General features: G+C 44.6%; 1 protein-coding gene and 1 long non-coding RNA gene across 2 annotated transcripts in view; one reads left to right on the top strand and one right to left on the bottom strand.

Annotated features, from left to right (window-relative positions):
- Positions 1-3,805: 3,805 nt before the first annotated feature.
- LOC140426051 (uncharacterized) lies at positions 3,806-8,254 on the bottom strand. Its single transcript, XR_011948112.1, has 2 exons — positions 8,059-8,254; positions 3,806-7,608 (listed from the first exon to the last, which is right to left on the bottom strand). It is a non-coding gene; the product is annotated as an uncharacterized lncRNA (long non-coding RNA).
- Positions 8,255-8,539: 285 nt separating this feature from the next.
- LOC140426050 (cAMP-dependent protein kinase catalytic subunit beta) overlaps positions 8,540-27,630 on the top strand; it is a 205,441-nt gene continuing 186,350 nt past the window's right edge. Inside the window, exon 1 of the mRNA XM_072510353.1 lies at positions 8,540-8,964. Coding sequence (XP_072366454.1) covers positions 8,919-8,964 — 46 coding nt within the window. The 5' untranslated portion in view covers positions 8,540-8,918. The remainder of the gene's footprint in view (positions 8,965-27,630) is intronic.

Raw genomic sequence — 27,630 nt, 5'->3', positions numbered from 1 at the left:
TAGTCAGTCACACCCCATTAAACTCGGTCCCTGGCCCAACATCGCTCACAATTATTGTTATGAACTCCTCGGTATATGTAGCCAGTTTAGCTGCAGTACTCTCCAACCCAAGGGGCTGAACCCTTTATTGGAGATACCAGTAGGTCTGTTCAGTAAGGACAGTAGCTGACATCCCTGTATTTACTTTTATCTTCAGTGGCTGGCCGTTCACCAACGATATCACTGTGATAGAGGCTACCTATCCCACTCTCACAATGCTCAGGGCCAAAATGTTCCACTCACTCGCTGGGCTATATTATTTACTCTGCTGGTACTGTGAAGGTCCTGCTTGTTTTTACACCTGTGCCGCAGATGTCTTTTACTTCTACACACAAAGCACTCTGCTTCTCTAAATCTACATAGTTCTGGGGAGTGACTTCCTTTTCGCCAATAGCACTCTGTTATTCCTAGGCTTCCTCTGTTAGCAGAAGATGAAGAAACCGAAAGGTGACGGAATTGAAGACACCGAAGAGCTGCGGCTTTTCCGGCTTCTGTGTTATTCACTCTACTTAAACCAGCGCCTTCACTCCCGGCACCACTGCTGCTTGCATTTTCCCGTCCTAACTGGTGGACCTCATATTGCCCTGTGCACTTTGCAGCTCCTGAGCATCCTTCTCTGTGCTCTCTGTCGCTGACACCATTTCCAGCGACTTCTTAAAGGTTAACTCTGATCCAGCTAACAATTTTCTTTGTATAGCTGCACGGTTTACACCGCAGACCAATTGGTCCCTAACATGTCATTCAACGCTGACCCCAAATCGCGTGATTGCTCCACGATTTGTCTTAGTCTTGCTGCGAAAGCCGCGATGGTATACCCTGGGCTTCTCCCGGTGGAGTTACATTTGTACCTTTGTAATATTGTTGAGAACTCCGGGTGGTAATGCCCCTTTCGCAGCTCAATGAGCTCTGCAAATGTCCTTGTGTCGGGAGGATCCGGGGAACAGTGGCAGCCGTGTTAAACTACAGTCAGGTTATATGTTTGGGTCCCCATGCAGTCAGCAAAATGACTTGCCTCCTATCCTCCCCCTCTATTTCATTGGCCTGGAAAAAATATTGCAAACGCCCCACATACTGTACCAAATCTTCTTTAGGAGCGTCAAAAGCTTCTAATTTTCAGAGACGCATGACTACTTTGCTCTTTTATTAGGCTGGACTCGATTGGACTTGACTTGCAACTGAACTTGCCTTCAAAACTCTTTTCTCAGGTGCAGTTTGAGTTGCTGTTGTTTTTCCTCATCCCCAATGTAGTAAATCCTTTGATCGGCGAGCACCAGTTTTAAAAAATTAATTTACAGGATGTGGGCGTCGCTTATTAGGCTTATCCCTGGTTGCCATTCAGAAGGTGGGAGCGAGTTGCCTTCTTGAACTGCTGCAGTCCTTGAGATGTAAGTACATCCACTGCGCTGTTAGGGAGGTAGTTCTAGGATTTTGCCCCAGTGACAGTGAAGGAACGGAGATATATTTCCAAGTCAGGGTGGTGAGTGACTTTGAGGGGAACCTCCAGGTGGTGGGGTTCCCAGGTATCTGCTGCTCTTGTCCTTGCAGATGGTAGTGGTCGTGGGTTTGGAAGGTGCTGCCTATGGAACCTCGGTGAGTTACTGGTGCATCTTGTAGATGGTACACTGTTCGACGGTTGTGGAGGTGTTGAATGTTTGTGACTTGCCCTGGTAGCCACAATATTAATATGGCTCCTCCAGTTCTATTCCTTTTAAAAATAAATTTAGAGTACCCAATTATTATTGTTTTCCAATTAAGGGGCAATTTAGCGTGGCCAATCCACCTAACCAGCACATCTTTGGGTTGTGGGAGTGAAACCCACGCAGGCACGGGGAGAATGCGTAAACTCCACACGGACAGTGACCCAGGGCCGGGATTCGAACCCGGTTCCTCAGCACCATAATCCCAGTGCTAACCACTGCACCACATGCTGCCCCCAGTTCAGTTTCTGATCAATGGTAACCCCCAGGTTGTTGATTGTGGAGGATTCAGTGATAGTAATGCCATTGAATGTCGGGGCGGTGGTTAGATTGTCTCTTGAAGATTGTCATTGCCCGACACTTGTGTGATGCAAATTTAACTTGCCACTTGTCAGCCCAAATCTGAATATTGTCCATGTCTTGCTACATTTGGACATGGACTGCTTCAGTGTCTGAGGAGTCGCAAATGGGGCTGCACATTGTGCAATCATCCCCAGTTCTGACCTGATGATGGAAGGCAGGTCATTGCTGAAGCAGCTGAAGATGGTTAGGCTTAGGGCACCACCCTGAGGAACTCCTGCAGTGGTGTCCTGGAGCTGAGATGATTGACCTCTAACCACCACAACCATCTTTCTTTGTGCCGGGTATGACTCCAACCAGTAGAGAGTCCCCCCCCCCCCCCCCACCCCACGGATTCCCATTGACTCCAGTTTAGCTAGTTTGGCTTGATGCCATACTCCGTCAAATGCTGCCTGTTAAGAGTTCTCTGAAGAGATAACAAATAGGTTAGACCAAGGAGAGCCAATGGATGTTATCTATCTTGACTTCTAAAAGGCCTTTGATAAGGTGCCTCATGGGAGACTGCTGAGTAAAGTAAGGGCCCATGGTATTCAAGGCAAGGTACTGATTGGCTGTCAGGCAGAAGGCAGAGAGTTGGGATAAAAGGTTCTTTTTCGGAATGGCAACCGGTGACGAGTGGTGTCCCGCAGGGTTCAGTGATGGGACTGGGGGCATTCTGGCTAAGTTTGCCGATGATACAAAGATAGGTGGAGGGGCAGGTAGTATGGAGGAGGTGGGGAGGCTGCAGAAAGATTTAGACAGTTTAGGAGAGTGGTCCAAGAAATGGCTGATGAAATTCAACGTGGGCAAGTGCGAGGTCTTGCACTTTGGAAAAAAGAATAGAGGCATGGACTATTCTCTAAACGGTGACAAAATTCATAATGCTGAAGTGCAAAGGGACTTGAGAGTCCTATCCAGGATTCTCTAAAGGTAAACTTGCAGGTTGAGTCCGTAATTAAGAAAGCAAGTGCAATGTTGTCATTTATCTCAAGGGGCTTGGAATATAAAAGCAGGGATGTACTTCTGAAGCTTTATAAAGCATTAGTTAGGCCCCATTTAGAATACTGTGAGCAATTTTGGGCCCCACACCTCAGGAAGGACAGACTGGCACTGGAGCGGGTCCAGCGGAGATTCACACGGATGATCCCAGGAATGGTATGCCTAACATACGATGAACGTCTGAGGATCCTGGGATTATATTCATTGGAGTTTAGGAGGTTGAGGGGAGATCTAACAGAAACTTACAAGATAATGAATGGCTTAGATAGGGTGGACGTAGGGAAGTTGTTTCCATTAGCAGGGGAGACTAGGACCCGGGGGGACAGCCTTAGAATAAAAGGGAGTCAATTTAGAACAGAAATGAGGCGACTTCTTCAGCCAGAGAGTGGTGGGTCTGTGGAATTCATTGCCACAGAGGGCGGTGGAGGCCGGGACGTTGAGTGTCTTTAAGACAGAAGTTGATAAATTCTTGATTTCTCGAGGAATTAAGGGCTACGGAGAGAGAGCGGGTAAATGGAGTTGAAATCAGCCATGATTGAATGGTGGAGTGGACTCGATGGGCCGAATGGCCTTACTTCCGCTCCTATGTCTTATGGTGTCAAGGGCAGTCACTCTCACCTCACCTCTGGCATTCAGCTCTTTTGTCCATGTTTGAAACAAGACTGTAATGAGGTTGTTGATTCCCAAAATTCTTTCTCCGTCAGTCTGGCCTCAATAAAAGTCGAGATGGATTTGCACGTAAAAAGAAGTTATTTTATTCAGCTTGCAAGCTTGATTCATTTCACAGAAACATAAGAGACATCCAGTCTCCTACATCCCAGAAAGCGAATGAACAAAGAGACAAAGGGATCTCTGCAAATCAATTCAAATGGTATCAAGTTTCACATACTCGACACCCATAGGTCATCCTATGTCCCTCCTGACTTGTTTGATCTATTCTGATTGGCTCACTTCCAATCCCTTTCTCTGGCCCCTATCAAGGCAGCATCACTCTCGTAGACACACCTCTTCCTGCTTTTTCCATGCGGTCTCAAATCCCTTTGTCTCTACCTGCCAGAATCAAAGTGGCTTATTTCTACATTACATTAACTAATATCTCTAAAGTAACTATTTTATATCACATTCGTCAAGGTAAGGAGCTGAGCGACCCTGGAGGAACCCAAACCCGTGAGCAAGTTAGTGCTGAGTAAGTTGGCTGATGAATAACGAAGCATTTAACTAACAAACTACATGGAGAGCACAATCAACGATGTCTACATTCTCAGCACTGGGATCACAACTGGCTGCAAAGCCCGTGCTCTACACCGAGGTTCCCGTGCTTGGTCCCCTTTGCCCGATCGGGCCACATGAACCTTTTGATGCATGCCTCTTTACAGGGGCGAGCTACTAGAGCAGCAGACTATAGTTTTCAGAATCCCTCAGATTATGCCGGCACTTGCAGTAGAAGTTACAGGAATTCATGGTGCCACTCCCTGCAGCCCCACATTCTTACTTTTTAGATAATGAATTCTCTCTTAAATGCCTCAATCGAACCTGCTTCCACCTCACACTCAGGCAATGCACCCCAGATTCAAACCATCTCTACCCATGAAATCTCTATCCTTGATTCCTTCATCAATGGGGACAGTCTCTTCCTATCTACTTTGTCCAGACCCCACACGATTCTGAACACTTCTATCAAATCTCTTCCCAACTCCTGTTCTCTAAGGAAAACCGCTCAAATCCATCCATGTAAGTGAGGTTCTTCATCCCTGGAACCAATCATTCCTGTTCATCTTTCCTGCAGTCTCTCCATTGCCTTTGCACACCCAACTCCATTTTCCATGGAATACGGCTGAGATACCTCTTACATACAGTTGGATTCCTGCAGGAAAAACCAGGCAGAATTGTCCCCTTCAAACAAACGTCACATTCTTAAAGCCATATCTTTCATCACCATAGACAGCAAATTTAAAAACTGGGTCCTTCTGCCCTGCACTTCTATCCTCCACCTGGAAACTAACAAGACACTTTTTATTCATCAGAGCTTCCTGACCAAATCACAGGAAACTTTGTCAAGCTCCTTTTGCAGAATTTAGCACACAAAGACATTTGAAAGCCAGTTTGACAGAGATGATCAGAGAGGCTTAATTTAGCCAGACGATATTGCTTTACTGCTTCTGGAATAACGGTCAGAAAATTGACACCCAACAAATAGAAGCAGAACAAAAGTGGTTAGCAACATTTGTCTGGGACAGTTTGGCAAAGGATAATGCCAGCTGCTTTTTAAAATTGACTTTCAACTGGTCACCTGCCGATAGGTCCTCATGGAACATTGATCTTCAATTTTTAACTGCACCCAGTACATTGGTTTGGTCCACAAGGAACTAGGAAGTGATCACTGTGGACAGAACCAAAATTAATATAGGATGGAGAAAAAAATAATCCTAAGAGATGCGGGCAAAGAATAATTATAATAGAAACAGAAGCACTGGGCAGCAAGGTAGCATAGTGGTTAGCACAGTTGCAGTTCCAGGGTCCCAGGTTTGATTCCCGGCTTGGGTCACTGTCTGTGCGGAGTCTGCACATTCTCCCAGTGTCTGCGTGGGTTTCCTCCGGGTGCTACGGTTTCCTCCCACAGTCCAAAGATGTGCAGGTTAGGTGGATTGGCCACTCGAAATTGCCCTTAGTGTCCAAAAACATTAGGTGGTGTTACTGGGTTACAGGGATAAAGGGGATAGGGTAGAGGCGTGGGGCTTAAGTAGGGTGCTCTTTCCAAGGACCGGTGCAGTCTCGATGGGCTTACCTGCCTCACCTGCCCCCTTGAGTGAATGCAATAGATCTCCCCTTTGGCAAATACTTTGAAGAGCAACAGGGGGATTTCTCCTCAATGTCCTGACCAATATCTATTTCTCAATCAACATCACCCAAAAATAAATTTCTGGTCATTGTCACATTTCAAACTTTGGGAGCTTGCTGTGCAGAAATTAACAGCCAGGTCTCCGACATGACAACAGTGAATCCACTTGAAAAGTACTTCATTGGCTGTAAAGTGTTTTGGGTGATGTTGTTCACATCTGAGTTGTGAAAGGCGCTATAGAAATGCAAGTCTTTCTTTTACATATGCGCTTGTTTCAAATTTAGAAAAAAAGCTAATGTTTCAGCCAATATCAGTTATGGTTTACCTTTTTGGAGGTGATTGAGAAATGATGTAAACAAGTTTTGAAAACCATGAGGGATCTAGACAGGATAGCTTTTCCCATCGGTGAAAGGATCGAGAACCAAGGGAACTGATTTAAGGTGACTGACCAAATCACAACCGATGACATTTATCGTATAAATTAAGAGTGACCAATTGTTTTTTCCAATTAAGGGGCAGCCAGTCACCTAACCTGCACATTTTTGGGTTGTGGGGGTGAAACCCACGCAGACACGGGGAGAATGTGTAAACTCCACACGGACAGTAACCCGGGGCCGGGATCGAACCCTGGTCCTCGGGTTTAAGGAATGTCTTGAAGGACGAAAGCTAGATAGGAGTGGAGGGAGGAAATTCCAGAGCTTGGGGGCTTGGACAACCAAAAACACAACCAGCAACATGGGAGTGGTTAAATTCGGGGACGGCACTAAAGACGACACGATGAAACACCTTTTCTACACAGTAAGTGGCTAGGATCGGGAATCGATTGCCAGAGTGTGCTGGAGGCAGATTCAATCGTGGCTTTCAAAATGGAATTAGAGAATGCTCACCCCTTGCCTGTTGTATGTATTTACATTGTATATTTATGTATGCCCTATGTTTTTCATGTATGGACCAATCTGTCAGGACTGTACGCAGAACAATACTTTTCCTTGTACCTCAGTACATGTAAATAAATCAAATAAGCACCTGAAGAGAAAGGATTTACAGGGCAGGGGGAGTTGGGACCAATTGGGAGCAGCTCTTACAGAACCAACACCAGCTTGATGGGACAAATGGCCATGTTTGTGCTTACAGATTTTCACAGTAACTTCATTGCAGTCTTAATGTAAGCCTATTGGATTGGATTGGATTTGTTTATTGTCACGTGTACCGAGGTACAGTGAAAAGTATTTTTCTGCGAGCAGCTCAACAGATCATTAAGTACATGAGAAGAAAAGGGAATAAAAGAAAATACATAATAGGGCAACACAACACATACAATGTAACTACATAAGCACTGGCATCGGATGAAGCATACAGGGTGTAGTGTTAATGAGGTCAGTCCATAAGAGGGTCATTTAGGAGTCTGGTGACAGTGGGGAAGAAGCTGTTTTTCAGTCTGTTCGTGCGTGTTCTCAGACTTCTGTATCTCCTGCCCGATGGAAGAGTGAGTAAGCCGAGTGGGAGGGATCTTTGATTCTGCTGCCCGCTTTCCCCAGGCAGCGGGAGGTGTAGATGGAGTCAATGGATGGGAGGCAGGTTTGTGAGATGGACTGGGCGGTGTTCACGACTCTCTGAAGTTTCTTGTGGTCCTGGGCCGAGCAGTTGCCATACCAGGCTGTGATGCAGCCCGATTGGATGCTTTCTATGCTGCATCTGTAAAAGTTGGTAAGGGTTAATGTGGACATGCCGAATTTCCTTAGTTTCCTGACAATTTGTGACAATAGTAATAATTATTATCACATCGGGTGACTCTACCTCCTGAGGTTATTTGTTTGTAGAGCCACCATTAAAAATATACAGAAAAATAAAGCTGGAGATGTTAGGGTTTGAAAGATACAGGGTGCCCCTCTGGCGGGGGGGGGGGGGGGGGGGGGGAGACAGCTTTAAGAGGTACTGGTGGGGCCCACCAGGCTGGAGACCGGAAGTGGCGCAAGGACACCAGTGGGGCGGTGAAAAGCTGAAAGTAGTGCCGGCGCCGCCCGTTAACGTGAAAACAACAACAGAGTGATGCGCCAACCAGCCCGCGTCTCCCTGCGCCGCCAGGGCAAGTAGTGCCGGAGCCGCCTCGCCGGCGACCAGGCCCGAAGCCCAGCGCCAACCCACCGTAAAATGAACGCACAGCCCCGAAACAAAGGCTCCGGGCGCCTTGGTTCGAAACAAACGCGCCTGATCCGTTATAGCGCCCGGGCGCTTTCCCCCATCCGCAGTGACCTTCCCGTAAACAGTGAGGATTGGGGGGGGAGGGTTTGGCTGCGGAGCGGGTGCAACCTAACCAGCTGGTGGCCGGCCAGAGGCCCCGCCCCCCTCCAACTGCCGCGCACGCGCGGCTCCACTCACCACTCGGTCAGGTGGCAGTAACCCCTCCCCACCCAGGTTCTTCCACTCACCGCTCAGGGACGCGCTCCCTCTGGACGTCATGACGTCCGGCGGCCGTGGCTCTCCGGTGACGGCACGGCGTGGGGACGCACCCTTCCCTCCCTCCTCCCCCCCCCCCCCAGTCCGCCGCCGTGTCGTCATGCCGTCGGGCACGCACGCCTCCCCTGCGTGCGTGCGTGCGTGCGTGAGCGAGCGGGTGAAAGAGCCAGCGAGTGTGTGTGCGCCCTGCTTTGTCCGTCATTTCCGGTGTGAAGTTGGGTTGCGGGGTGCTGAAGTGGCCGTTGCCGCCGCCGGAGGGATTGGGGTTACGGAGGAGGGAGTTCGGAAATAACACCCGATAAATGCCGACAGGGGGGCCCCGATCGATCATTCACCCGAGCGAACAGGAGCGAGGGAGACCGTGTGTGTGTGTGTGTCAGGCGGAGCGGCGCCTCCTCCCGGAGAGAGTGTGTGTTTCTGACTCTTCCTGAGGGGGTGAGGGGGGAGGGGAGGAGGAGGGGGGGTGGGCAGCCGGGCCCAGGCCGCAGCCCACACACACACACAGGACAAAGCTTCAGCCGCGGAGTCTCCTCACTGTCTTCCGAAGGATGGGAAACGCTGCGACAGCCAAAAAAGGCAACGAGATCGAGAGCGGTGAGTGTGCGCTGGGGAGGAGAGAGGGACGCCGGCCTGACAGCCTCAGGCTCATTCATTCAGTCCGGGCCTACTGCCCCATGCACATACTGCTCTGTATCTATCTGTGTGTGTGTACATGTGTGTGTCCCACAACCAGCACTGCGCCCAGCTCTCTCGCTTTCCAATAACTACCTCCCTGCTCCCCCTCCTTTAACATGTCTCCAAAGTGCTTTGCTCCGCTCCTGCAAGCTGCCTTTGCCCCTCTCTATGTTTTAGAAACTAGCTGGTGCTCTCTAAGGTCAAATTGATCTTTTCAGGCATCTTTTATCTGTTTGAATGTTAACTCCAGTGCTGGTCTGCAGGCTGGCATCCTTAACCCCCCCCCCCCCCCCCCCCAACCTGTTTTTTTTGGTTGGCACAATAAAAAGCTCTTTTGGTTCTGGCTGAACTGTTGGAAAACAAGACAACTTGGTCCCCCACTCTTCTCTCTCCCCTCCACCCAACTTTTGTGTGATGTAATCTTTTCCAAAGGTTGTCCCAAGTTTTCAATTGTTGCCACAGCATTTGCAGATCTGTACTAACCTCTTGCGCTCGTTGCATTGGGTGTTGCTTAACTGTACAAGTCAGTTAGCTTGGTGCTGTCAATCTATTTTTGTCATCCTCTGCAGACAGCTTAGGAAGTCGGCAGTCGTTTGCAAAGTGCACCGATTGTTTGAGGTGCTTGAGCCATGTGCAGAGCGTGGTTTTGTGAGCAGTACCTTTTACCTGAAACTTTTTTATTGTTCTGGCTGGCAATTCATAACTTATATTGTCACTTGATGGGGTATTCAACTACTCTGGATTTATTGTGTATATTTTTATGCAATATATTTGTGAAGGGGCTATACATTTGTCTGAAGCAATATAATATTTCACCTACAATTTTTAGAGTGATTGTGATTCATTATTTTCAGTTTCCTTTTGCTGCATGTTATCTGTACAGCAATCTAATTCCAGAGGCAAAAAGTGTGGCTCTGAAAAGTGGTGACCTATTTTCAGAATATGGTTTTGCAACTTTGGTCTCTGGCTGTATTTTGGTGAATGGCTGTGATCTTTGAAATGTTGCACAGTAACTTGTTTTATTGTTGAGATTTGAGGTTCAGTGAACTTTGTGTAGCAGCTTTGTTTGTTTATTGATTAATTAATGAACTAATACATTTGATGACACATTTGCAAAACCCTGAGTTGTAATGTTTGGTGAGATGTCAAAAAAGTCCCAATTGGAATTTACACTCTCCTGTTAAAATTATTAAAAATTACAACTCGTTTGACATTTCAGTGACATTATTTATACATTGACAGCATTTTAAGGGCACGTTTGCATTTAATTTGTTTTAAGCAAGCAATTTTTTTTTGCTGAGTATTTACTGCCTGATTTATGATGGTTGACTGAAAATAGCACAGTTAAACTTGCAGTAATTCTGGCTTAGCCATTGATCTGTTTCTGAGGATATTATCATGCATCTAACACATGGTGAATGTTGGCTGTTGGTGGTCATCTTAGTCTCTGTTGATGTGACAAACAATGCAGTGAAAGCAAAATAAAACTATTGCCACTAGACACTACAACGTTACAGACAGTAATTACCAGATAGTTAGCTCTCATTGTACATTAAATGGGAGAAAGGGGAGGGATTGTTTTTTGGGGGGGGGCAGTTTATTACTTGTGATCTGTTACTCGGTCAACAACTTGTATTTATGTCACATCACAATTTGGTACATGTACAGGATTAAAAAGATACAGACCAAAACAACCTGAGCACAGTTGAATGAATGATAGCTACGTTAGTCCTGAGTGACCCAAAACATCATCATACTGTCGTGTCTGTGCCTTCATCTAAGCTGAGTTCCATGATAATATTTAGTTGCAGGAACATACAGTGGGAATTTCCTGAGGTTTTCCTGATTGGTCACTGTAACCTTGGCGGGAACCCCGTTTACACATCTAATCAGAGTTTCTGGAGGTTACAGTAGCCAACTGGGAAGACCCCCAAGAAGATTCCTGGTGATTTTAAATCCGGATTGAAAAACAAAAATGCTAATCGACCCATCCTGTGTACGGTTACTCCATCGTGGTCTTCCAAGTTTGAGAAAAATCAAGCAGTAAATGACAATTCAATGCTTTAATCTAAGCTCCTTTTTAGGCTGGTAACTGGCTGCAAATCACTCACCTACTCTGAGTCTGTTCCTTATGCCCACTCTCCTCAGAATTTCTTGTTTTGAATTTTTCATCTTGTTCGAGGCCTTTGAAGTTTGTACTTGTCCTGTAGACTTTGGTTCATTGGCCTTGTTTTACTTCAAATAAAGCCTTATTGATTGCTTTCATGTCATGGTCTCCCTACGTGTCATGGTTTCCCTCGATTTTCTTCAGCGGGAAAGAAAGTTTAGTTGCTTGAATTCTTCTTCAGAACATGACATCTTTGGCCTGGAATCACCCCTGCAGCATGCTTTCTAACAAACTGGTATCCCGTTTGAAGTAGTGCCAAAGCGCAAAGCATTCTTTCGAATTGGTCTTGTCACTGGCCTCTGCACTACGTATACACTGCCTGGTAATCCTAATCCCAGGAAGATACTGCCGATACTCTACCTTGAACACTACTTCATACCGGTAGGAAGCACCAGGTGCCTTCAAGATATGATTGCTCCAAAACCCTTTTCATCCTGCCAGTAGAAACACAAAATAAGAACCTTTTCATGTTAACGCACATGTGTGCTGTTAGCTCTTCCCTTACACTCATATATATATTTTTATAAGGATATTTTATTCCAAACACATTCAACAAAATAAGAGAAGCTTAACATCCAATCAATGTATACAGTTTGTACTTTTAATCCTGCCCCCTGCGACAAACAGCTCCTCAAATATAGCCATGAAACGCCTCTGCCGTACTTCGAAGCCCTCCTCTCCAAGCTGAGAAATTTGCGTAGATCCCCCAGCTATGTTGCGACACCCAGTGGCATCGCTGACCTCCAATTCAAAAGTATCCGTCACCGAGCAATCCGAGAGGCGAAGGCCATGGCATCGGTCCCTTCCCCCTCCAGCAGGTCCGGGACCTCCGATACACCAAAGGTTGCCACCATAGGGTCCGGCTTCACCTCAACCCCTACAAACCTAGGGTCCTGAACACGGCCTCCCAAAAGTTCTCCATCTCCTCACCGCCCCCCCCAAAGAACATATGAGCATGATTCGTCAGCCCTCTCCCAAACTTCTCTCCTTATACATTCAGATTAACATCCATGTGTCACAGCTCCGCTCAGTTGCATGTGTGGTCCAAGCTTTTCAGAAGATGTTATTCATTTGAGCTATTGAAGGCTCTTGCAATACCAGAAGTTAGTGTGATTTGTTCTTAAAGATCCTTTCAAACATTATCTGCTGTAATATTTATCTGTAAGTTAGTACATTGTTTTGCCCCAGGTGTAATTCCTGTAGATGGTATGCCCAGTTGCATTTCATTACCAAAGATTGTGAGTAACCTTCCAAACTATGTGAACTTTACACTTGATAATGCCAAGCTATGTCATTTATTTTGATAAAATCCGTTTAAATTTTTTTTAAAAAATGCATCTTTTTTTCCATGCACCATTTTTCAAGCTGAGAGGTTTGCCAGAGGATTTAGTTTTATAAATTTGTACTAATACTGCTGTGACTCACCACTAGGAGGTGAGAAAGGCTTTTTTCGGGAGGACAACACTGATTAATGAATCCATCACCTGTACATGTCAATTAATTTAATGAGGATGGCACATCTAGCAAAAATATACCCTCATTGCTGGAAATGTAGAATATTCAAGTGCAAAATGGGTCAAAAGCAAAATACTCTATGCCAGACGTCAGAAAAAGTATTAAATACTCAGCAAGTTGGACAACATCTGTGGACAGAGAAGCAGAATTAATGTTTTACATCAAGGCCTTTTGACAAAACTGAAAAAAGCTAGAGAGGCTTTCAGCAAGAGGCAGGGAAAGTGGAAGGGGAGGAAAGAAAAAGTGACAGGCGAGATCAAATGGCAAAAGGAATGATGGCACAAGACAAAATAGTAATGGAACAAGAAAAGAACAAAAGATGGATCTAGAGGGAGTGTAAATGAGACTAACAGAACATCACTTGTAGCTGACAGTGAGAGAAATCTTTTGAAAAACTTTTCAACCCATAAGCTGTTTTTGTCATGCCGGAAAATAGTAGGGGATTAAGATGTTTGTGAGGAGGTCAAAGAAATTACACGTTGTGACTTGGTGGGTGAATTACTGAGTAGCTCAGTATATGATCACTTTTTGAGAGGTTATTCATGAAGGCTCCACTTCTCAATCTCGCCCCTCGCCTGAGTTGTGGTGCCCCTCAAGGTAAACCACCACCAGTCAGCCAGCTCTCCACCTCAAAAGAGGAAAGCAGCCTATGGTCATCCGGGACTATGGCGACTTTACCTTATTGAATTTGAGGTGGTGCCTCATAAGACTAGAAATAGAATTACCAATCTCTGATGTCTGCATTGCAGCATCTCTGGAAGCAGGCAGTGCTGAACCTGAGGCCACAACTAACTGGTGCTATGCTCTGTCTTAGCCCTGCATGGCATATTAGCAACAGCTGTTTGATGGCATGGCTCTACATCTAGTTTATAATCCATAGCTGTTACTAGGTACAGACAACAATGATGTGTGGCTTATAGCATCTGGTTGGTGCAGCTAACCGTGCTTTGTTGGCAGATGAACATACCGGAAGGCCATCTTCTATGTTGTACCATTTAATGGTGAGTAATGATTGAATCGACCAACCAGGATGAGTTATTTGGGCTTTCTCACATTTATGCCACCAGGCCTCCTGTCTTGAGCAGTTTCCAAACTTGCAGTCTTTTAGATGTGCTCATTGATATACAATGTGTTTTTGCCTCCCAACACCCAACTGAGAACACCTCGGGTTTGAGAGGCCAGTTTGTGGGCGTGGAGTGGCAGAAAGATGGCCAGAGGAAAACAATCAGATGAAGGAAAATGGGACTGGATTGGCAGAAAGACTGTTTTGTGCATTTGTAGCTTAAACCGTTATTTCATAGGAATGTGGGAGTTTTGAGCAGGAGTAGGCCATTTGTCCCTTTAAGTCTATCTAACTCAGCCTTGTATAAATTCAGTGACCTAGTCTCCACGGGCTCTCTGGGGAAGGTAATTACACAGACTAACGCCACTCTGAGAGGAAAGAAAATCTGCTCAATTTAGTTTTAGAAGGGAGACCTCTTATTTTTATATCGTCTCCTCCACAAGAGGGGACATCCTCCCAGTAACCGCCCTGTCAAGTCGCCTCAGGATCATATATGTTTCAATAAGATCACCTCTCCTTCTATGTGGCAGAGGATAGAGGCCCCATCTGTTCAATTGTATTTTATTTATTTCTCTTTATTTGTAAAATTCTATTTCCAGATTAGCATAGATATATTTGTTAGTAATTTAAAGTGCTTGGGCCCAATTTAAAGCAAGAACATTAAATAAAAGGGTTTATTACATCACTTGTGTTTCATTATTTAAAAACATTTGCCTGTTTCAGACGCGGGATTTCAATGTCTTTGCTTTTTCTGACTGGAAGTATGGCATGTGTAAACAGGGAGACAGCAATAGGGGGATTGTCCTGTAGGCTTAACATTGACCAGGTAATTAGATAGATCATTGTGGTAGGAGGAAGGGATTTCATTTTATCTGTTTGGGTTACATTCAAACCAAGATGCTCAGATTAAAGGTCAGTGTTGCACTCTGTACCATGCTTAACTTTTTTAATGGCATCTATGAATGATGCAATTTTTGATATCTTGGTCTCCTTGCTGACTTAACAATGATAGAGGCAGAGTAACTGATTTTTTGTGTGTGCCGTTACTGGTCTTTATTGCAAAGGCGATGATGGAGTATAAGAGTAGAAAAGTCTTGCGACAGCTGTGCAAGGCATTGGTGAGATCATACCTAGAATACAGTTTACAGTTTTGGTCTCCTTTACGAAGGATATACTTGCATTGGAATAATTCGGAGAAGATTCAGTAGGCTGATTTCCTAGGATAAAGGAATGGTTGAGCAGGCTGGACCTATACCCATTGGAATTTGAAACAAATGAGAGATGATCTTATTGAAACATATATGTATTGCTGAAAAAAAGTGACAAATCAAAGCTTTTCGTTTTGATTTATCAGGATGCTTCACAAGAATACCCAGTATGAGGGGGGAAACAATTTATACAATTTAGTTTGAAAAGAGAATGTTGATTGGTTGGCAAGTGGACTGTGGTAGAGATATTGCCATGGAGAATATACCAGTTGATGACTGACAGCTAATAGCCAACCATTGTCCTGGGGAATGAATCAGTGAATAATTTTGTTTAGCTGAAACAGGTGCAATGTGTGTACATGTTCTTTCTGTTTGCAAAGAACAGGGCCCTGTGTATTAATATACATGGCATGGTGGCACAGTGATTAGCACTGCTGGCTCACAGCACTAGGGAGCCGGGTTAAATTTTTAGGTCTCTGTGTGGAGTTTGTACGTTCTCCCCGTGTTTGCGTGGGTTTCAGTTTCCCTCCCATAGTCCAAAGGTGTGCAGGTTCGGTGGATTGGCCATGCTAAATTGACCCTTAGTGTCCAAGGATGTGCAGGTTAGGTTACAGGGAGAGGGTGGGGTGGATGGGCGAGTGTAACTGGGTAGCTCATTCAAAGGGTCGGTGCAGACAAATGTATGTAGCTTCCAGTGCACGCAAGTACACCACACTGCGAGCCCGACTGACAATCTTAAATTGGGTGTCGGTGTAATTTTTAGCACTGAGGATTATTTGGCAAATGTTATCCAATCGCAGAATCACATCTAATGTTGGACACTGTCTTGAGTTTCGCAATCACAGGCTGGTTGAGTACGATCTATACCTTGACTCTTGGGAACAGCGGCTGGAACATGATTTTGATACAATCCACTAGTCTTTGGGATTTGCAGCCTATGTACCTCGTGTATGAGATGGAGACTTGACAGGGTACATGCTGCAAAGATTTTTTGCCTTGTGGGGGAACCTATAAGTAGGGGACATAGTTATAAGATTGAGATGAGGAGCAATTTCTTCCATGAGGGTTGTCAGTCTTTGAAACTCTATTCCCCAGCAAGTAGTAGAGGCTGGGTCATTGCTTATATTCAAAGCTGAGTTAGACAGACTTGATTGGCAAGGACGTTGAGGGCTATGGAGTGGAGTTAGGAAAGTGGAGTTCCGGTCACAATTAGATCGGACATGATCCTGTTGAATGGCAGGACTGGCTTGAGGAGTCAGTTGTCTGCCTTCTCCTGTTATGTTCTTAGCATGCTTGGGAAAGCCTCCTGTTGGGGAACACCAGGTTTAGTGAGATGGAAGAACTGAAAGAAATCAGTGTTAATAGGGAAATGGTGTTGGGGAAATTGATGGAGTTGAATGCTGATAAATCCTGATAATCTACATCCCACAATACTTTAGGAAGTGGCCTTTGAAATAGTGGATGCATTGGTGGGCATCCGCCAAGATTCTGTAGACTCTGGAACAGCTCCTACGGGTTGGAGGGTAGCTAATGTGACCCCACTATTTAAAAAGGGTGGCAGAGAGAAAACGGGGTATTATAGACCAGTCAGCCTGACATTGGTAGTAGGGAAAATGCTAGAGTCCATTTTTAAAGGTTTAATAGAGCACTTGGAAAACGGTGGAATGATTGGACATAGTCAACATAGATTTACGAAAGTGAAATCCTGCTTGACAAATCTACTTGAATTCTTCCAGTGTGTAACTAGTAGTGTTGACGTTGGGGAGCAAGTGGATGTAGTTTAATTGGACGTTCAGATGGCTTTCGACAAAGACCCACAAAAGAAATTAGCGTATAAAATTAAAGTGCATGGGATTGGGGGTAGTGTATTGAGATGGATGGAAAACTAGTTGTCAGACAGGAAACAAAGAGTAGGAATAACGTTTTTTCCCCCATATGACAGGCAGTGACTCGTGGGGTACTGCAGGGATCCTTGTTCGAGCCCCAGCTGTTCACAATGTATATTAAAGATTTTGATGAGGGAACTAAATGTAATATCTCCAAATTTGCAGATGACACAAAGTTAGGTGGGAGGGTGAGCTGTGAGGAGGTTGCAGAGATCCTTCAGTGTGATTTGGACAAGCTGAGTGAGTGGGCAAATGTATGGCAGGTGCATTATAATGTGGATAAATGTGAGGTTATTCACTTTGGTAGCAAAACCAAAGGCAGATTATTATCTGGCTATAGATCGAGAGGGGGGAAATGTGCAACAAGACCTGGATGTCCTTGTATACCAGTCGTTGAAAGTAATCATGCTGGTGCAGCAGGCGTTAAAGAAGGCAAATGGTATGTTGGCCTTCATAGCCAACATACCAAATTCTTAGATTTACCAGAATGTTGCCTGGTATGGAGGGCATAAGCTATGAGGAGCGGTTGAATAAACTCGGTTTGTTCTCACTGGAACGAAGGAGGTTGAGGGGCGACCTGATAGAGGTATACAAAATTATGAGGGGCATAGACAGAGTGGATAGTCAGAGGCTTTGCCCCAGGGTAGAGGGGTCAATTACTAGGGGGCATAGGTTTAAGGTGAGAGGGGCAAGGTTTAGAGTAGATGTACGAGGCAAGTTTTTTACGCAGAGGGTAGTGGGTACCTGGAACTCGCTACCGGAGGAGGTAGTGGAAGCAGGGACGATAGGGACATTTAAGGGGCATCTTGACAAATATATGAATAGGATGGGAATAGAAGGATACGGACCCAGGAAGTGTAGAAGATTGTAGTTTAGTCGGGCAGTATGGTCGGCATGGGCTTGGAGGGCCGAAGGGCCTGTTCCTGTGCTGTACATTTCTTTGTTCTTTGTAGCGAGAAGATTCGAGTACCGGAGCAGGGATGTCTTGCTGAAGTTAGTTAGATATAGCATTCTGGGCTAAAGTGATCAAAAGATTTGGGGATAAGCGGCTATTGAGTTGGATGATCAACCATTATCATAATGAATGGCGGAGCGGGCTCAAACAGCCAAATGGCCTCCTTCAGCTCCTATTTTCTGTGTGTCTATGACTAAGAAATCAGTTTAAAAACAAGCAAGCATGGACCAATCATGGAACAAATTCAGCAGATAGCATGGTAATGGTGGGTGTGATATTAAAAGGGTAATGTCAAAATAAGACTATTTAAGTTACAAACCAGTACACCATTACATTACTGCCACTGAAGTACATATAAATTTCATAATTTAAGTACTTCATTCAGGGCCCAAACCATGTACCATATTTAGCACTTTATTGTTCTGTCTTGATATCTCTTTGGCCTTCAAAGACCCTCTCAAAAGCTACTACTTTGTCCATGTCTCTTGTCATGTTCTCAATATTGCTTCCCATTGTCACGTTTCACTTTGGGGAAGTACTGTGGGACATTTTATTGTTTTCAAACTGATTGCTATATTTAAACAACGTTTGAGAGTTATGAGAAAACATTATATCGATGCAAGAGAAACTGAACCCCATGTGATTTTTAATGGATACAATGTACAATTATGTGACTTCATGGTAACTTGATTTACAAATACCAAATTTACTTATTAGAATGAATAATTCTGTGATTGCAATTTGAGTGAAATTCTATTAAAGTAGACTCCGGAATTGAAAAGACTGCCCTGCAAGAAGGATGTGAAAATAGTTCCTGATGTTATCAAAATAATACTTCCAACGCCAACAACTTGTATTCATAATGTACCTTTACCATAAAACATCTAATGGGCGGCATGGTGGTGCAGTGGTTAGCACTGCTGCCTACGGTGCTGAGGACCCGGGTTTGCTCTCGACCCCGGTTCACTGTGTGGAGTTTGTACATTCTCCTAGTGTCTGCGTGGGTTTCACTCTCACAACACAGATGTGCAGGTTAGGTGGATTGGCCACACTAAATTGCCCCTTATTTGGATACTATAAATTTATTTTTAAAAAGCATAAAACATCTAAAGGCACTTCACTGGAGTGGTTTAAAGCAACATTTGACTCCGAATCACATAAGGAAACCAGAAACCTAGTCAAACAGGTAGGTTTTGAGGTGCATCTTACAAGAAAAAGTGGAGAGGTTTGAACAGGAAATTCCATTGATATTTTCATATTACTAAAGGCAGCAAAATATATATGCACCAGTAAGCTCGCCATCATGCTATTTCACATTGTTAGTAGAAGCATGAAAACACAAAATACTGGAAACTGAGCAGCATCTCTGGAGAGGGAGAGTGTTAACCTTTCAGGTTGATGACTTTTTGTCCGGCCTGCATTTATTAAGTTACTGCATGCATTGACTATTGGATTTATCTTTTAATCATTTGCGTTACTGTTGTTTTTATTTATGATATTTCAGTTTATCCTTAAGACATACCAGGGGCCTTAAATTCTACTAAATCCTTATATCTTTATGTAAGAAAAGACAATTGTGTTTCATTGCTAAATTGTCAAGAGACATTAATCAAAATATTAACGTACAGAGCACATGGCATAATCTTTATTGACCTAACTGTGATACAATATAGTGCTCATGAGTGTAACAAAAGGCTATTTCGGTGAAAGATTCCCCAATTATGTTACATTTTGGCCCCAAGAAATAAATTCTTATTTCGGACTCCCTGAATGGTCCAGTGGGTAAAAGTAGATGTTGCTGTACAAAGTCATTTATGCAGACTATGAAACCTCTCGTTCAGTTTCCAGGTTCTGTTCAATATACTGGGATCAGTCAGGTCCGTGGTCAGGGGGCGCGTGAATTGATGTTGACGGCCGTGGGATGGAGTAACCTGGGTATCAGAATAAGCCAGGCTTGCTGTATCTGATTGTTTTTCATAACTTCCGTCTAACATCATGTGGGATTAGTGGACTTGACTATGAAGCCATATGTAGTCTAAATAGTAAACACACACTGTTCAAGGTCATGTGTGCCGAATGGCTATATGGGTGATGTGCTAGAAAACTATTGGCACTCCTAAGAATAAGTCAGCTCCTTCAGCAAAGAAGAAAATTGGATGAGGCAGAACATCTGAATGCAGTAGAATTGTAGGTGTGAAAACCTTAATAACTATGCAAAATATATTGATATCCTGCTTCAAAACAAATGCAGGGTCCGAGGAGTTTTATGTCGATTACTAAACATAAGTTAAATTCCTGCTAATCAATTTGCAAAATACAGAATTGGCTGTTAGAAATTCTACGACTCCGATTTCTAGATGAAATGCCATTGACTTGGGCTTGGAGGATTTGAGAGTACTCCATTTGTTTAAGTTACAATAATTGTGAAATAGAATCAGTGAAATATTAGTTCAGAAGTTGTAATGTTGACCATGAACTACTGAGACATGATGACTACATGTTCTGGGAGGTTAACTCTGCGTTCTGTGGTGGCATTGTTTTTCTAACATCAATGGTCTATTTGAGCAAAGGAATTGGAACAGATGTTGGCAGCTGTGTGATTATAATTACAAAATTTAATGTTATGGCATGACAATTTGGAGAGTGGTTCTGTGGACTAATAATTGTAAAGTTTGGAGAAGTTTCCGAATTTATAAGTATACTAAAGTTGACGTGTTCCTGTTAGGTTTTGTGCAGAAAAAAGTAAGAACAGCTGAATTTTTTTAAAAGAATGGGATTTTCAATCCCAATGTGTTTCCGTTTCTTGATAATTTACGACGAGGCTGCAGAATCATATTATATTGGAATTTTTCAGGACAGTAATAGGCCATGTGGCACAGAAGATGTCTCCTCCCATTTTACAATGCAGAATCTGATACAAAAGGGCAGTATGTCACTTTTGAAAGAAAGACTTGGATTTATATGGTGCTTTCATAATCAATGTGTCAAAACACTTTTTGACTCTGAAGTTCTGTATTGTCACTATTGTAACATAGGAAACATGACAGTGAATTTGCGCAAAACATGCTCCCACAAACAGCAGTGTAATAATGACCAGATAGTCTGTTTCTGTGATATTGTGAGGGATAAATATCGACCATTTGAAATAAGTGCCGTGAGAGTTTCACCATCCACCTGAGTGGGCAGATGGAGCTCTGGTTTAACCTGTCATCTAAAAGATGGCACCTCTGACAGCGCTGTATTGGTCTGTCGAGCTAGGTTTACATAGAAACATACATAAATAATCTTTATTGTCACAAGTAGGCTTGCATTAACACTGCAATGACGTTACTGTGAAAATCCTCTAGTCGCTACATTCTGGCGCCTGTTCGGGTACACTGAGGGAGAATTCAGAATGACCAAATTACCTTATAGCACATCTTTCTGGACTTGTGGGAGGAAACCGGAGCACCCGGAGGAAACCCATGCAGACATGAGGAGAACGTGAAGATTCCACACAGACAGACCCAAGCCGGGAATTGAACCTGGGACCCTAGGACATCGAAAGTAGAAGCAGGAGGAGGCCATTTGGGCTTTCGAACATGCTCCGCCATTCATTATGACCATGGCTGATCATCAAGTTCAATACCCTGATCTAGCCGCCTGCCCCATCTAATTCCTTCTTGAAATCACACAATGCTTGTCCTCAACTACTTTTTGTGGTAGTGAATTCCGCAGATTTACTACTCTGGGTGAAGAAATTTCTCCTCCCCATAGTCCTAAAAGGTTCACCCTTTTATCCTCAAACTATGACACCGAGGTCTGGACTCCCCCCACCATTGGGAACATTCTTTCTGAATCTACCCTGTCTACTCTTGTTAAAATTCCACACGTTTCCATGAGGCCCCCTCAATCTTCAAAACTCCAATGAATGTAATTCTAACTGACTTGGTCTTTCCTCATGTGACAGTCCCGCTATCCCAGGAATCAGCCTGGTAAACATTCGCTGCACTCCCTCCATAACAAGAACATCCTTCCTCAGATAAACAGATGAGTTCAAGCCCTGGAATGGAACTTGAAACAACAGTGAGTCAGAGGCAAGAGTGCAACCAACTGAGCCACGGTTGACAGTTTTTAAAATCTCATTTGCCAAACTTGTACCATATTTGCTGTGTTTAGAAAATAGAGGCAAAGTTTTATTCTCTGATGTTGGGAAATGTTTTCACTCCCATTTTTGCAGTGACATCAGAATCACAGACATTTACCTATCTTTCTTTCTTTCGTGGGATCTGAACGTCACTAATAGGCCCAGCATTTGTTGCCTATCTATAATCGCCCTTGAACTGAGTGGCTTGCTAGGCCATTTCAGAGGGCAATTAAGAGTCAATCATATTGCTGTGGGTCTGAAGTCACATGTAGGCTTTCAATTCCAGATTTATGAATTAAATTTAAATTTCACCAGCTGCTGTGGTGGGATTTGAATCCATGCCCCCAGAGCATTGGCCCAGGCCTCTGGATTACTAGTCCAATGATGTTGCCACTGCACCATTGGATTGGATTTGTTTATTGTCACGTGTACCGAGGTACAGTGAAAAGTATTTTTCTGTGAGCAGCTCAACAGATCATTAAGTACATGGGAAGAAAAGGGAAGAAAACAAAATACATAATAGGGCAACACAACATACACAATGTAACTACATAAGCACTGGCATCGGATGAAGCATACAGGGTGGAGTGTTAATGAGGTCAGTCCATAAGAGGGTCATTTAAGAGTCTAGTGACAGTGGGGAAGAAGCTGTTTTTGCGTCTGTTCGTGCGTGTTCTCAGACTTCTGTATCTCCTGCCCGATGGAAGAAGTTGGAAGAGTGAGTAAGCCGGGTGGGAGGGATCTTTGATTATGCTGCCCGCTTTCCCCATGCAGCAGGAGGTGTAGATGGAGTCAATGGATGGGAGGCAGGTTCGTGTGATGGACTGGGCGGTGTTCATGACTCTCTGAAGTTTCTTGCGGTCCTGGGCTGAGCAGTTGCCATACCAGGTTGTGATGCAGCCCGATAGGATGCTTTTTTTGATTTCCTTGTATGAGGAGAAGTATAAAGGGTGTCATGTGAATGTCCCTTAAAGAAAAGTGTGTTTTATCAAATGGCTGCAGTGATGTCATTGTGTGGGTGGAGCTGAAAGCTCTTTTTGGCTCTGTGTTTAGTTTCGCTTTCAGTTGGAGAGCTGTATCCAAACTAAGCAGATGTAGCAGGCTAGGAATACGGAGAGAGTGCAGTTGAACACGTGGCTGCAGGAATGGTGTAGGAGGGAGGGCTTCAGGTATTTGGATAATTGGAGCGCATTCTGGGGAAGGTGGGACCTGTACAAGCAGGACGGGTTGCATCTGAACCAGAGGGGCACCAATATCCTGGGAGGGAGGTTTTCTAGTACTCTTCGGGAGGGTTTAAACTAATTTGGCTGGGGAATGGGAACCGGATTTGTAGTCCAGCAACTAAGGTAGCCGATATTCAGGACGCCAAAGCATGTAGTGAGGCAGTGGGGAAGGGAACACTGACAAAGGAGAGTACCTGCAGGCACGGAGATGGGTTGAAGTGTGTATACTTCAACGCAAGAAGCATCAGGAATAAGGTGGGTGAACTTAAGGCATGGATCGGTACTTGGGACTACGATGTGGTGGCCATCACGGAAACTTGGATAGAAGAGGGGCAGAAATGGTTGTTGGAGGTCCCTGGTTATAGATGTTTCAATAAGATTAGGGAGGGTGGTAAAAGAGGTGGGGGGGGGGGGTGGCATTATTAATTAGAGATAGTATAACAGCTGCAGAAAGGCAGTTCGAGGAATATCACCCTATTGAGGTAGTATGGGTGGAAGTCAGAAATAGGAAAGGAGCAGTCACCTTGTTAGGAGTTTTCTATAGGCCCCCCAATAGTAGCAGAGATGTGGAGGAACAGATTGGGAAACAGATTTTGGAAAGGTGCAGAAGTCATAGGGTAGTAGTCATGGGCGGCTTTAACTTCCCAAATATTGCGTGGAAACTCTTTAGATCAAATAGTTTGGATGGGGTGGTGTTTGTGCAGTGTGTCCAGGAAGCTTTTCTAACACAGTATGTAGATTGTCTGACCAGAGGAGGGACAATATTGGATTTAGTACTTGAACCAGGGCAAGTGATAGATTTGTTAGTGGGGGAGCATTTTGGAGATAGTGACCACAATTCTGTGACTTTCACTTTAGTAATGGAGAGGGATAGGTATGTGCAACAGGGCAAGGTTTACAATTGGGGGAAGGGTAAATACGATGTTGTCAGACAAGAATTGAAGTGCATAAGTTGGGAACATAGGCTGGCAGGGAAGGACACAAGTGAAATGTGGAACTCGTTCAAGGAACAGGTGCTCCGTGTCCTTGATATGTATGTCCCTGTCAGGCAGGGAAGAGATGGTCGAGTGAGGGAACCATGGTTGACAAGAGAGGTTGAATGTCTTGTTAAGAGGAAAAAGGAGACATATAAGGCTGAGGAAACAAGGTTCAGACAGGGCATTGGAGAGATACAAGATAGCCAGGAGGGAACTGAAGAAAGGGATTAGGAGAGCTAAGAGAGGGCATGAACAATCTTTGGCAGGTAGGATCAAGGAAAACCCCAAGGCCTTTTACACATATGTGAGAAATATGAGAATGACGAGAGCGAGGGTAGGTCCGATCAAGGACAGTAGCGGGAGATTGTGTATTGAGTCTGAAGAGATAGGAGAGGTCTTGAACGAGTACTTTTCTTCTGTATTTACAAATGAGAGGGGCGATATTGTTGGAGAGGACAGTGTGAAACAGATTAGTAAGCTCGAGGAAATACTTGTTAGGAAGGAAGATGTGTTGGGCATTTTGAAAAACTTGAGGATAGACAAGTCCCCCGGGCCTGACGGGATATATCCAAGGATTCTATGGGAAGCAAGAGATGAAATTGCAGAGCCGTTGGTAATGAACTTTTCGTCCTCACTGTCAACAGGGGTGGTACCAGGGGATTGGAGAGTGGCGAATGTCGTGCCCCTGTTCAAAAAAGGGACTAGGGATAACCCTGGGAATTACAGGCCAGTTAGTCTTACTTCAGTGGTCGGCAAAGTAATGGAAAGGGTACTGAAGGATAGGATTTCTGAGCATCTGGAAAGACACTGCTTGATTAGGGATAGTCAGCACGGATTTGTGAGGGGTAGGTCTTGCCTTACAAGTCTTATTGAATTCTTTGAGGTGACCAAGCATGTGGATGAAGGTAAAGCAGTGGATGTAGTGTACATGGATTTTAGTAAGGCATTTGATAAGATTCCCCATGGTAGGCTTATGCAGAAAGTAAGGAGGCATGGGATAGTGGGAAATTTGGCCAGTTGGATAACGAATTGGCTAACCGATAGAAGTCAGAGAGTGGTGGTGGATGGCAAATATTCAGCCTGGATCTCAGTTACCAGTGGCGTACCGCAGGGATCAGTTCTGGGTCCTCTGCTGTTTGTGATTTTCATTAATGACTTGGATGAGGGAGTTGAAGGGTGGGTCAGTAAATTTGCAGACGATACGAAGATTGGTGGAGTTTTGGATAGTGAGGAGGGCTGTTGTCGGCTGCAAAGAGACATAGATAGGATGCAGAGCTGGGCTGAGAAGTGGCAGATGGAGTTTAACCCTGAAAAGTGTGAGGTTGTCCATTTTGGAAGGACAAATATGAATGCGGAATACAAGGTTAACGGTAGAGTTCTTGGCAATGTGGAGGAGCAGAGAGATCTTGGGGTCTATGTTCATACTGGGGATCTCTGGGACACTGTGGGCGCTATATTAATGAAAGAAGACAAGTCCGATTGCAGTAACGGCTGCCTGCCACAGGGAAGATCATTTCAAGATTTTCCTCAATGACCTCCAGAAATTTGACACCACCCTTTGCCTTTTCCATTATGACATGCAAGCCATGTTCCCCACAAATGGAACCACCGCAAACCCAGTTTCAGCGAAAACAGGAGGTCAAACAAGGCTGTGACATTGCTCCAACCCTTTCTCCTTCTGCACTTCACCTCCAGCCGTTTACCTGCAGGCTTCGAGGGAATCTCCAGAAAGATGGGAAACTGTTCAAGCTAGATCTCCTTCAATCCCAAACCATTCCAACCTTGGTCATATAGCATCAGGAGACAGAGGACACTTCTGTGTATGCTCACTCAGATATTGAGCTCCAGGTCATTGTCAATTTTCTTCTCCAGAGTGAATGGGAAAATTGGCCTTTCACCGAACACCCGGAAAATGAGGGCCCTCTTCCACAGCAAAATAACCCCCCACCCACCCTTCCCCTTGTTGATTATAGTCAACAAATAAATACTGGAAAATGTGGATCATTTTCCATATCTTGGGAGCCGCCTCCGGAGGAAGACCGACTTCGATGACAAAATTCATCATCACCTAGAATGTGCCAGTTCAGTTGAGAAAAGGAATATTTGAGGACCAGGATCTCAAACATGAGAATAACAACATGGTTTTGAAACATGGGAAATAGGAGCAGGGGTAGGTCATTTGGCCTATCAAGCCTGCTCCGCCATCCATTGTGATCATGGATGATCCTCTATCTCAATGCCATACTCCCACTCTCCTCGCGTTCCCATTGACACTTTCACGGTCTAGAATTCTATCTCAGTGCATTTAGTGATTTGGCCTCCACGGCCTTAAGTGGGAGAGAATTCCACAGGTTTATCACTCTTGAGTACGGAGATTTCTCCGAATCTCAGTCCTGAATGGTTTACCCCGTATCCTGAGACTGCAGCCCTTTGTTCTAGACTTCCCCCAGCCAGGGGAAGCATCATCCCTATGATCTCTGACTGCAATCGGTTCACAGTCCTGTCAGAATGTCATAGTTTGTGCGATCCCCTCTCATTCTTCTAAAGTCCTGTGAATAAAGGCCTAGTTGACCCAATTTCTCTTGCATTCCCGTACCAGCCTCCCCGAACAGGCACCGGAATGCGGCGACTAGGGGCTTTTCACAGTAATTTCATTTGAAGTCTACTTGTGGTGATAAGCGATTTTCATTTCATTTCATTACAGTCCTGCCATCCCAGAAATCAGCCTGGGGAACTTGCACTGCACTCCCTCTATGACAAGTACGTCTTTTCTTGGGTGAGGAGAACCAAAAGTGCCCACACTATTCTTGGTGTGGTCTCACTAAGGGCCTATACAGGGCAGAGCCCCACCCATCCTAAGCCAACACCCAGCATTTAGGGGCTAATTATTCAAAACTAGCTCCACTGAGTGGGACATGTTGCTTATACACCTGATACCAGACTCTCAAAGCATCTGTGCTACTCTGACCTTGGCCAGTGCTGAGGCTCCCAGTATTTAGCACAGTGGGCTAAACAGCAGGCTTGTAAAGCAGAACAAGGCCAGCAGCGCGGGTTCAATTCCCATATCAGCCTTCCCGAACAGGTGCCGGAATGTGGAGATTAGGTGCTTTTCACAGTAAATTCATTAGAAACCTACTTGTGACAATAAGCAATTTTCATTTCATTTCCTGATCCTCGAAGAGGCCAGACATACCACTGACTCATGGGGAGACTCTGGATTGTGATTGACCAAAATAGAGAATGTTCATTTGAGAAGGCACCAAGCACATCAGGAGGAGTTGGGCATTTGCATTGGATAGAGTACACAAACCTCCAGAAAATAAACCCATCTAACCAATTCTTCAAGCTCCACCTGCCCAGCATGTGGCAGAATCTCAGATCTCACATTGGATTTATCATCCACCTCAGAACACATTGAGCCAGAATGGAAACAAGTACTCCTCAATCCACAGGGACTGCTCAAGG

The sequence above is a fragment of the Scyliorhinus torazame genome, chromosome 7 (assembly GCF_047496885.1).
Source record: "Scyliorhinus torazame isolate Kashiwa2021f chromosome 7, sScyTor2.1, whole genome shotgun sequence".
Taxonomy (NCBI): domain Eukaryota; kingdom Metazoa; phylum Chordata; class Chondrichthyes; order Carcharhiniformes; family Scyliorhinidae; genus Scyliorhinus; species Scyliorhinus torazame.
This window is presented reverse-complemented; position numbering and strand designations above follow the sequence as displayed.